The sequence below is a fragment of the Thermobia domestica genome, chromosome 10 (assembly GCF_964235325.1).
Source record: "Thermobia domestica chromosome 10, izTheDome1.hap1.1, whole genome shotgun sequence".
NCBI classification, from domain to species: domain Eukaryota; kingdom Metazoa; phylum Arthropoda; class Insecta; order Zygentoma; family Lepismatidae; genus Thermobia; species Thermobia domestica.
The window spans coordinates 158,565,160-158,578,254 of record NC_137463.1 but is presented as its reverse complement, the minus strand read 5'-3'; the positions used below and the strand labels follow the sequence as shown (position 1 = coordinate 158,578,254).

Below are 13,095 nucleotides of genomic sequence, written 5' to 3'. Positions count from 1 at the left end.
TTAAATTTGAAAGGGAATAAATTCACCTTTCTGCTTTACGCAGATTTTAATTCCAAGCTGTGAGCATGATCAAAAATGCCCTAATAAAACTGTGAATAAAATTTTGTCAAAATCGAACAATTTAAACAGGCCTATCTAGTTCCTACCATTCGACTCGATCGGCATTGTGTATTTGTCTGTCTGTTTCACGATCACTCGCAAAACTGATCCGATTTTAATGAAACTCGATAGATAATTTCCTTCAAATTTCTAAAGTAAACCTATTATTTCGACTTGCAATTCACGAAGATTTAGTGGATAAAATATAGTAAATTCCACTGCATGTTGCAAGCTTGAACATGTATCTTTTTTAAAAAGTAATATATAATAACTAAACAAAATTCAATCTCGTGATCTCCACAGCTTGAGCTTAAAATCAGTCTCCCCCCCCCAACATTTCACAATAACTTTTGTGAAAGTTATTTGATTTTGATGCAATATTATGTATTTTCTTTGATTACGTGTTGTTTGCCATGACTCGATTTTGGTGTTGTTTCCCACGGTATTGTTCTCTCTGATTTATCTTATATCATAATAGGGAAGATTTATTCAAAATTGACTCATAAACTGATGGCTGCCAGATGACTATAGTATCTATAACAATTAGATCTATTATACATATAATAGATTTATAAACATAATACATATAATACAAACGGTCCCAAACATCTTTGCTCCTTCTATTCCATAACTGTAGTTTTGAGTATTCATTAGACATTTCTCTCCACAGAGATTTTAGGAGTGTTTTAGTTTATTCTCAAAATTTAAATTATATCTGAATGTTCTATTTCTTATCCTTTGACTTTAGCCATTTTAGTGGATTTATGATTATGCTCGATCGACATTACGCAGTATTTGACCCCTCATTAATTGATATTTTAATGAGTTTGTACAGGCTGATTCTATTGAAATATACGTAAAGCTCACTTCGCGTGAGCTGGAATCTAACCGGATATCCCAAGCACCAGAGGTGAATGCCTTACCACTAAGCCACCTTTGCACCTACATATTTAAGAAGTATATATCTATCTATCTATCTATCTATATATATATATATATATATATATATAGTAGTTTAGACGGTCGCAAATAGGAAAAGTTACAAAATGTTAACTGTAACACAAATATATCTTAACTTACGAAGCTCGAAGTTGATGTCATTTAGCTTTTCTGCTATTTCTAACCCGTTTCTAAAATCCCGCAGCAGGGTTCCTATAGAGATAACATAATACAGAGTAGAATTTATGTACCCATAAGCGTGAAATAACGTAATGGCTATAACTTCACATCACATTTGGTTTATACTCTTAGGTGGCTCCTATGAGAATGCAGAATTCTTTGTGGTGGACAAACACCGTGTGCGTGAGTTTTATCGGGGTTCTTCTGTTTCTTCTCACTTTCTTCACTACACTATTTTTCATTCATTCTCATCATTATCATATCCTTTAGCTTACACAACTTGATCGCGTGACGTAAAACTGAAAGATTTCATTTCATTTTTCTTAACTATATAAAATCCGGTTCTTTAGTCGCGTGCCATAACAAAAAACAGAACATTATGTAACAGGAGGAGATATTAAGAACTCTGTTAAAAGGGAAAATGCAGTCACATCAATTTACTAAGCTATTCTGCTATAATGATCGTTTTTATTCATTTATTTGGAGCTTAATGTTGTCTTTCAGGAGCGAGTTTAATAAGATCTCTCTCGTCCCAAAGGCAAGAACAGTTACTACTTGCTCCAGGGGATCAAAAACAGAGGTGCCTGGCAACTCCTTTTACTCCAGATGTGTGTGAATCTTCACGATAATGAGATCGGAATGCAAATAAGATAGGAAAATTGTGGCAAACAACACCAAAATCGAGTCGTGGGAAACAACACGTCACCATTTTCTTTGACACCATCCTTTAGTCCTTAGTACTTGACATTAAAATCGATCACGGGTAACCGATGAATTTAACTCTTCTATTGTTAATGAATTACTGCTCTCGATCTCGATTTAAATAAGTATGTTTCGCTCAATAACTTCCGTATACAAAACATTAGAGAACCGAAGTGGGAGAGCATTGGATACAGTATAGTGGTCCGCAAATCTCTTGAGCTTCCTCGTGGGTAAGCTATTAGCGTACGCGACTTTGGTGTGGGAAACCCAATTCTAATTCCAGACGGGAGGTCATGTGGTTCGGATCCTACGTTAAGCTGTAGGTTCACGTCTCATATAAACTTGCTGCTTAAAGGGATGCTAAACTGAAAATCAAATCAGATATCTCTTAATAGAAAATGTTCACCTCCTCCGTTAACCCTCTTTTCGAACAGGAAGTGGTTGAAATTAACCGTTTCTTGTTTCCACGTTTTCTTTGGGGGAGCGTCAGAAACGGAAATGTATAGCATCTTGGACAAAAACGGAAATATATATAGCATCTTGGAGCTGAATATGAACTTGGATTTAAACGACCTCAGGACTGCCTCCAACTAACTTAGCGACGATAAAAGTTAATGGTTCGACAATAATATGATCGTTTTCTATATATTTACATGTCACCATTTCACCCACCTCCCCGGTGTCAGTGAAGGCTTAAATCGGATTTACACGGCATCGGGAATATTACTATTTATCTGAACGACCCTGAAAAGTACGGATTTGACTCTAATATCGGTCGTTTTCGATCATTTTATGTGTATCCTCCTCCTTTCCCCCTAGGAGTGCTAGGGAGGCTTACCCAACTGAAAGTGGGCGCCAAAACTGTCACCAATCAACTTAGGAATCCCGAAAACTATGGATTCGACACTAATATTGGTCATTTTTACTAAGAGTGAGTAACGTCTTTTTGATACGGATTCAGCGTCCGAGGGACAAGTTTTATCTTTGATCTTACTCTTCTATAGCAATCTATAGTTGCAGATGTACTACTTGAAGTTTAAATATAGAATTAACATAGTTTGGAAGTCTACTATAGTTCCACACTGTGAAACGAAACTCATTTACTATTAATAATAATAATAATTTAAATTCTCAAAATTATCATCATTGTAATAAGTATAGCTTTAACATAATGATATAATGATCAATACTGATAAATATACATATTATAATAAGATTTATTTTCGTACTATGTAACTTATTTTTCGTTTCATCTTTATTTAGCAGCATGTACTAATATTGTATGGACATTTTCAGAATTAATTGCTGCGTATTCAAATTGAAAAATTCTATGTTCTTCCTTTCTTTTAAACGAATTTTTATTTAAAACTACACAGAGAACATTTAATAGTTCGAATAGATTTATAGTAATGATCTTAGTTTAACAAAGATAAAATAACACTATTAACTTTTCTCTAAAACTTTTACCAACGAAAAAAGACTAGACCATAAATAAGGCTTTTCGTTTCGTAAATTTTGTACAAATATTATCTTGTCTCGATTCTCGAAGAATTCATCACCGTCTTGACTCGTTTTGTAAATTTAGGTACAAAATTTAAGCTCTGTTTATTCTCCAAATTTCATCTAAAAGTTATCAGAACCTTTTCGCGTTACGAGAATCCCACGAAGGATGTGATATAACAACACTCAAACTAAATGTAGCCTATTATTGGGGAATATTGTGCAGTGACATTCGTCTTTAAAAGCTGATAAATGCTCTTCATTCAGACCCTACAATCATTTGATCAATTTACAGTTTTCAAGCTATGAACTATATAATATTAAAACAGTATTTGAAATCTAAGACGAATGAACTAATGTTGACTCGTGAAATTTATCACTCATCTCTAAAACGAGACGAGAATTATCATGTTTCTTGTCTCGTATCGAATTTAAAAATGATTCTTTTCTTCTCGTAGGCTAAATAGGAAACAATTAATGCTACTTCAAAAAGGGAAAAGTTACCTGAGGATCATAATGCATGAGAGCTTCACCACATGCAGCAATGAACTGCCAATGGTGACAAAATTCGTATATGATAACGATGATACAAATTTTTGGGATTTGGATAAGTGGAAGTAGGTTCAGTACATCGGGTTCGATGACTTCATACAGTAGTGGAAGCTAATTGATCCTTGCAAGAGTATCTGCGTTTCACTATCAAAGATATAGATAGTTCCGAAGCGATATGAATAGCAAAGTTTTCCTGAACGCAACAGGATTTTCATTTAAAGTGAAAAATATTATAAACAAGCATAGTATTTCCAGTATCTCAAAAGTATAGAGATAATAAACTATCATTACAATAGCCTACTGCCAATGTAGCAAAATACACTCATAGTAGAATATCACTGCCATTGATTTGAAAAAGTCAAAGTTGGTACAAAGAAATTTATTCAAGTTGGATATGAAATTCTAATCTATATCCTTGGTCCCGCAATTTCCATCCACTCCAGGTCATGAAATCGACAGGATGGCTCTGATTCCCCTATATCCGCAATCTATGTCGCAATCTACCGACTCTATCCGCAATCTATCCACTCTATGTCGACTTCCTAATCTTCATTGGTACTACTACAATTGACAAGTATGGAAATGGGTAGTGCAGATCTAAGAGAGCTATAGCTACTCTTGTCGATTGGGGCAACTGAAAATTGCGAAACCAAGGATGAAAGTGAGAATTCCATATCCATCATGAATAAATTATTTTGTACAACTTTGACTTCTCCGTGTCAATAAAATGATATCACACTATGATTTCACTTCTCTACATTAACAGTACATAGTTTTAAAAAATGATGGTTTATCATCTCTAATTATTTTGAATCTAGAGAATTTTCTTAAGACTTGTCACTTTTCCTAAAAACTCTAACTCTTTTCACCTATGGCGCGGGACCCGAGGCAACTGCTTTACTTATTCCAACCACAGGATGGTCTTTGTTATACTCACATAAGCTCAAAATTTACGCTGGATGAAATGGCACAAACAGAACTTCGTCCTTTGAGTTGAAGTTAGCGTCACGATCTAGATCGAGACTGTATGAGATTCGAACCTGCAGCTTAACGTGGAATCCAAACCACATGATATCTAAACGGAAATTGAACCTGGGTCTCCCACGGCAAAGGCGCGTACGCTAATCATATAATAATAATAATAATAATAATAATAATAATAATAATAATAATAATAATAATAATTTTGAATTGTATTTCATAAATCATACTACGTATTGTCACTTCGTTAGTGTCCTGATGAAGAGCTTCGTTTTACCTTAATAGGTGGGTTGGTTTTCGTTGAGCATGAATTTTTAGGTTTACAAAATAATGTTTTCCTCAATTTTCTCAAAAACTACGCATGAGATTTTATACTGAAGCACATCATTATGTTTTACTCAATTAGATTCTATATGTCTGATCTTCAGGCATTCTTTTTTTCGTTCAAGGCTGATATCATTATAGAATTTCCATGTAAAATGTACACCAGTATACTTTATACATGAATTAACTTATAATGCAACGCCTGTTCTAATATTTGAATAACTCTCACATTACTTACATATGTAAGAGCTTTTGTCAGTATCTTTGCATTTTATACACTGCGAAAATTTGCTTTGTTAAAACCAGTTAGTTAGTAATAGTTCTGTGGTGTGGACGACTTTTATGTATGACTTTTTTGGGTTTGAACATTGATTAAGGAACCTGAGTGATATGTATCTTTTTTTTTTTAATTAACGCTAATTATTCAACAGTTATTCCTGTATTACCAAGTGCAAAATTCCAGTAAATCTATTTCCAATGGTAAAGTAAATACATTTACAAAACGATACGAGAAACTTTCGAGACGGGACGATAAAAGCGTTTTTATTAATCGAGAGGAGATAAGAAAGGGATCTTCGAAAATCAATACGAAAATAAAAACACTATACCGGTCTCGGATCGTGGAGATCAGATGTCGCTGATACAAATAATAATAATAATAATAATAATAATAATAATAATAATAATAATAATAATAATAATAATAATAATAATAATAATAATAATAATAATAATAATGGGTGTGTTGCATTTGCTAGTTATATAATTTCTCTCATGCATTACTATATTATATACGAATCTATTTCTCTCTCATCTCCCTCGTGGCTACGTGCATAATGTACTCACCTTTGACGTGGGAGACCTGGATTCGATTCCCGGCGGAAGCTCATGTTGTTCGGATCCCAGGTTAAGCTGTAGGTCCACGTCTCATATATAGCCTCGCTTCTGAACGGAACACAAAACTCAAATCTAATCCGAAATCATCTATTTCTCACATTCATTTTCAATAGCTATATGGAAAATTGTATGGAAAATAGAGAATATTTTACTTCAGAAATAATATAATAATAATAATAATAAACATTAATATTTTTTTCTGTACGCTACTTCAATTCCCATTAAGCAATTTATTTAGAGAGAAAGCTCAGGCAATACCCCTTCTACATTTCTCTTTATTCGCCTTTATGTTTAATCCTGCTTTTCAATTTGGGAAAATCATCTCTTGCCTTTATTTTTAAACTATGTTTATGTATGTCTTTCAACTTTTTTTTTTTGGTATAACGCCAATAGTATTTCTTCAACTTCAAATGCAATTAAATATATGATTAATATTCTTTGTTCATCCTTTTCGGTAGTTGCCAAATACAGTATTAATTAATTTTTTATATATACAGAGTGTTCCAAAACAACACCGACAACGTTTGGGAGGTGATTCCTGACACCAAAATTAGACAAAAGTATAGACCAACTTGGGTGCACAAATGCTTCCTTTCAAAGTTATAGGCTGCCGAAAACATGTAGAAATGAACTTCGAAGGTCCATAGCTCCAATACTATGGAACCTATCGTAGTCGGGTCAAGACTTCACTTAGGAACTAATATGTGCCCTGTTCGAAAACCCACGTTTCAGAATCCTAAGGTACTCACGCAACAATTTTTATAGAAGCAGTTTGGCTACGGACATATAATTAGAAGTACTCATCATCTTCCTCTATAAAAATTGTAGCGGAAGTACCGCAGGATTCTGAAACATGGATATTTGGATAGGCCACATATAAGTTCTTAAGTAAAGTCTTGACCCGCCTACGGTAGGTCCCATAGTATTGGAGCTATGGACCTTCAGTTTTCGGCAGCCTATAACTCCGAAAGAAAGCATTTGTGCACCCAGGTTGGTGTATACTTTTTGTCTTATCTTGGTGTCAGGAATCACCTCCCAAACGTTGTCGGTGTTGTTTTGAAACACCCTGCATATATCTTTTTGTGCAAATAACGACGTTTAAAGTTTACAGAAAGTGTACAACGTTATGAGTTAGTTATGAAGTAACAGGTAAAATATCGTGAACAGGTTACATTTTGACAGGTTTAAAAATTTTAAAAAGCAAAAATATGGTAATATTTCTCTAACCATGCTAGTAACTTTAAATAACCTTCTTCCACTAGAAAATTTACTAATTTGAGCAAATTCTCTTAAGTTTGCAGAATTCGCCCTCTCTAGGAAACTTGCGCTGATGAAAAGACCCATTCGAAGATTGTCTTTTCTAACCCGCCTTTAAAAGAACTTAATTATCTTATTGAAATCCAAAACAAAAAGCACAGCAACATAATAGCAGTAATAACAATGTCAGTTATGTACCTGAATCACAACCAAAATAAAAATATTGTGTGGTTTCGAAAAACATACATCTGAAAGTTACATGTTATTGTTAATCAAGTTCAGTTTGCAGCAAAAATGTAGAAACTACAGCAGCAATAATAATGATAATATAGATAAAAAATTATAGAGTACTTACTGTCAGAGGGCAATATATTCCTTACAGTGTTGCCAAATGTCCTTTTAGAAACTCCTCCATTGCTGAACTTGTGATACAACTCAAGCATATGTTTTGGAGGCCCATGTTTCAGCAATTCCTTTGACACTTTGCTACTACCTGGTCTGATTTTGAGAAACTGTCTGAATATATTTTGAATTAAAGCTTCTTTCTCTGGGTCCATTTTCGCTTCGACCAAGAAGCTGGCAACAGTGCAAAGGAAAACAAATGTCATGATTGATAAACTACGTGCCATGGTTACTGTTTTCACTCTGTCACTCAAGAAATTAATTTTATAAATGGTAAGACAAGTACAAAACTATTTTAAGAGGAGGAAAAAAAAAACAATTAAGAAGAAACTCGTTTATATATTTTTTTCTTCACGTAATGTTCATTTATTTGTAAATGTTTAATTTCGATATTCCTTGAACCTTTAATTTCAGTCAACTTTATTGTTGGTGAGTAATATATTTCTACAACTATTCTTAATTTAAGGAGAGAATTGCACACGCACGTTAATTTCTTCTCACTTTGGTAACAAAAACTTAAGAATTAAAAAACACTTTGCACAAAATAAAAACACTTCACAAGAAAATTATTTGATGTCCTCAAGAAACAGTTAAAAATTATGTCACTAGGTGGCCCCAGGGCCAATGTTTGATAAAACATAATTAGGTTTACTTATAAGGTAACGCGTTTTCTCTTTCCTCCCGCCAAAGATTTCGGAAGTTAGTAAACGAAAACACGCTACGAGAGCGAGCTGAAAGCCGCTGACAAAGAGCACGTGAATCTGTCTACACCCTCGCGAGAGCTTCTATGGTTTTCCTTTCGTTCAAGACGCAAACTTTATACAGCGAATTCTACAGACCAGAGCCTCATTGGTGGTATGACCCCTCTTCAACAACCAACCGGAGCGCGCAGCAAATATCACGTGGCTACATATCCCTCTCTTTTCTCTTCTCCAAAACTAGTAAAAGAAAAAAACTGAACTTCGTGATAATGTCATACACACATTTTCCGATATCTTTTTTGGTATCTTATAAATAAAAAAGCAGCACGTTCTATACTTTTCAAGCGTTTTGACATCAACATTTTCTTTGAAAATGAAAACAAATATATTGGTGGCGGATATGATTCGAAACGAACGAACTTTATATTTTGTGAACAAAATAGAAATGTTAACATGTATATGATTTATTTGTCGGAAATATCACTTCTATCACAATATTTAGGGTAGTTTTTCTCCATTTCTGCATGTGTATATTCAGCATATTCCCATCTGAAATCTAAACTAGGCATACACTAAAGATGCGTATAGTATGGATCAACAAGAGAGGACATGGATTTAATAGGGTTTACAGAAGAGATACAAGTTGAAAAAATAGGGAACCTCTTATTTAGAGTATTTTATTCTCGATATCGAGTTATTTCCTCAATTGGGCGGCTTCCTGTCAGCAATACGAAAGAATTACGAACAGTCTCGCTAGCAATTTACTAATAATAGATCATTTTAATTTGTTTATTTGTTTATTTTTTTGAGCGGTGAAAGTAGTGAAAATAAAAGTAATTAAAATAACGACAATCACCAATCAATGGACAATTTAGTCTACATAAAATACCATGTCGTGAACCGCCTCAGAATTAGAGAACAGAGGATAAGCAAGATGTTGATTTTGGCATAGAATGAGATGCCTATTTTATTATCAGTAAATTATATCATAGGTCCATCTAGAGCAAAATAACCATAATCATAATAATAATAATAATAATATCAATCAAGAAATAAAGATATCTTTATATTCTACGTCAATGTCGATAAACCATTTTTCAGTTATGAGCCAGAATTTGTTTTTAAATAACTTATAAGAATGTGGTCGAGAATAGATGAGACGAATTTGCATCCGTCTCGGCATTATCTTGATTCACAGATACGAGTATTTGGCCCGGCCTTGTTCTCGATAGTCTCGAAGTAAATAGTGTAAAATGTAATCTTAGTAGTATAATGTTACACCTTATAGTTTCTATTTATTCTCCTTATTCGTTGACTGTAAACTCCTCGTGTTAGTTGGTGTGCACATTTGTAGTCTGATAGGTTACGTGATCCTGGGTTCGATTTCCGATAAAGGTAAGCCCCAAGTGCAGTGGTTTGGACTCATTTGAAACAGTAAGCCGACACACGATGCTGAATAGAGGTGTTATACTTCAATAAATCAGCACTATTACTTGTCTACAACTCGTTGAATCCCGAAGGGGACAAAAAGTTAATCCATGGCACACGATACCATGTATCAGATGACACTATAGATGGAAGATTGCACTAAACCGAGTCGTAAACTGCAACTTCTAGGCTTGAATTCTACGTTCATCATCCATTACATTATGCTTTGATTACTATGTTGGAAGGAAGATGATGCTCAACATCTTACACATTGCTATATTACTACTACAATATGTTTATATTTCAAATCTATGATTTTTTAAAAATAGTTTTCTGACTCTTTCCTATCATCCAAAGAGCTACATGCAATTTCCAAGCAAATGGAAATCAAACACTGTAGGTCGTGTACCCATTCATTACAAATTTCGACTACCAAACTAAAGGACATTGGTCAGACACTCCAAGTAATTCATCAGTGCAAATACGTTTATAGTTCTTGCAAACTAGGGACACTGTGACTCAAGACTAAAGCATTTATCTTTGGTGCGAGAAGTCCTTGGTCGACTCCAGGTCATGGGAGTTTCTTGTTAACAACATCGTATCCTTGGGTTTTCTCAAGAATATCTGGTTTCCTCCCATATTCTCATTCTACCAATTACTGTATTTCATAACCGTTTACTTTCATCAATCATACGTCTCCTTTGCTGAAAGTGATGTAAAACTCAAAACCAACTCAACTCAACTCCTTTAGCTAAAAGGGGATAAACAGGAGATTAAAAAATTTTCTTCTTGAAAAAAGCTCCTGCATCCCAGCAGAGTGTTCAGTATTCAGTAACGGAGTTTATCAGTTTACTTTCTTGTTCTAGAGTAAGACTTAAAACAAATCACCATATCATTTAGGTGGATATTCATGAAAAGCATAAGTTTGAAATACAGCAGTTCACTCCTGTTTATATAATCAAATTTGCTTCAAGCCGAGACAGATATTCTACATAAATAATTCGATACATTATTTTACTTTAATTGAACATCAATTTGTTTTACATTTTACTTATACAAAACAGAATTCTCTTTCTTGACCTCCAAAAATGTTTCTCCAAATGCATTTGAGAATATGTTGGGGAAAATATTCCATATAGTAATTATGAGTTGAATTTGCATTCCCAGAATAAAGACAACTGTAGCTCTAAACTGTCAAATTTATAAGTAAGGCCAAAAATATCTTTGTATCTAACACAAATTTAATAATCTTTTCTAGTTTTGGAAATTGTGATATTGTTTCAATATTAATAATTGTAGAGAAACTTTTCTTAAATATATATACCGGTACATTACAGTTATTACACTTTAAAAATTGATGACTATTTAAAACCTATTTTGAGTTACGACAATTTGCTTCTAGTGATGAGATATTTACAGTTCGAAGGGAGCTTTTGGTTTCAACTTTAACCCTCACCACCAACGGGGAGTACTTTGTTTCCACCGCTATATATATATATATATATATATATATATATATATATATATATATGTAAGGTGGCAACGAAAATTCAGTTTTGCATTTTTAATGGTTTCAGGGTCAAGATTTACCGTATTTCTTTTTACCTAAAATGTTTTCTACAAAAATTTTGAAACAATTACACAGTATTTAGTGGTCGCTCAATGCATCCATAAATTCACTTAATCTACTAAAATGTAAAAGCTCACACATAAATACTATGAAATTCAAAAACGTTTGGAAACAATCTTTAGTAATATTTATGTTGTTTGAATGTATATTTTTTCAGTTTTTAAGTTTGCGAAAGTATATTCAACACAACAAACAAAAAATGCTTTAACTGTGAATGAATTTACTTGGAATGGAAATTTCTTACTGTGCTGCTCTACAACTTGGAGAAGAAATTAGGCCTAATCTTTCTGAATGGTCAGTTTTGCATTGAAGTTTTGAATCAATGTAATTCCTCATTCTGCCAGATCATTTACAACATGCAGAGCCAGGGCCGGCTCTAGAAATTTCTTAGGTGTAAGAAAAAACATATCGGTGCCTACACCTAAATGATAATAAAAAGTAGAAAGTTATAAATGGACAAAAAATTTTCAAATATGGAACAGTTGCAAATTTCTTCAACATCTGTAGTCTCCCTGTGAATATTAGCAAAAGATGACGAAATTATAACATTGGCTGTAGGTGAATAGTGAACAAAGTTCCAATTTTAATAATTAATAACATTTTTAATTAAATAAGCACAAAACACAACTAGGATATATACCTAAAATGTACTGTATTTTGGCAAGTACAATTGAAACATAAATGTCGGAACAAAATAAAACCCATGAGCTTCAAGTCTAACATTAACACAGGTTTGATTTGGAGGAATCGGTATGCTCTTATCTAAGTGCGCCGATTTCTCTATCATTTTTGGTGGGGGACATTAATAAAAGAATATATATAACAATACATATAACAATAAAAATACGTACAAAAATATATATTCATAAAAATACATGGGGGCTTACATGATCTTTCGGGGGAAGCCCTCGGCGCCCCCAGGATCGGAGCCCTTGCTCTTATCTTTCATTAAAATCATATTTACATAGTATTTTCTAAGTGATACGATTATGGTAATTAGCTTAATTTCACGTTTTCTTTGTTACTGAAAAATTCATGATATAAAGACACTTTTCTGGCTTTCGATTTCGCAAAATCTCTTCTTTTGCATCCGTATCCATTTCATTGAGTACGTCACTTTCAATAGCTCAAAGCTAGTCAATTTAATCGTTCTTGAGATATAGTTGAGCTCAAACAATTCTTTGTTAATTTTAGCTCAACTTGCTTAATGCACAATAAATGAAAAAAGTGTGTGCGCCTTAATTTGTCTTCAATCCAGTAGATATTTAATTTGTCTTCGATCCAGTAGCGGAACTTCAAAATCAGGCCACTCCGCAAAAATTTCTCTACCCGCACCCGTAAAATTCTTTTCAGGACTCCTTAGGCCTGTGAAACAATTCTGCCCTTTCATGTTTCTTTCCAATATAGACATTCGAAATTAGGCAATAAGTGACACAGTGTAAACAAAAGCAGTTGCTCACTCAAGATTTCTATTTTGGAGCCGAAGATTTTTCGTAGTAGCCT

At 33.6% G+C, this 13,095-nt stretch overlaps 1 protein-coding gene across 2 annotated transcripts in view; it reads right to left on the bottom strand.

The window, feature by feature from the left end:
* LOC145662789 (uncharacterized) overlaps positions 1-8,635 on the bottom strand; it is a 406,333-nt gene extending 397,698 nt beyond the window's left edge. For both annotated transcript variants that reach the window (XM_081728672.1, XM_081728673.1), the window contains exon 1: positions 7,787-8,635. In XM_081728672.1, coding sequence (XP_081584798.1) covers positions 7,787-8,060 — 274 coding nt within the window. In that variant the 5' untranslated portion in view covers positions 8,061-8,635. The remainder of the gene's footprint in view (positions 1-7,786) is intronic.
* Between the last annotated feature and the right edge of the window lie 4,460 nt (positions 8,636-13,095).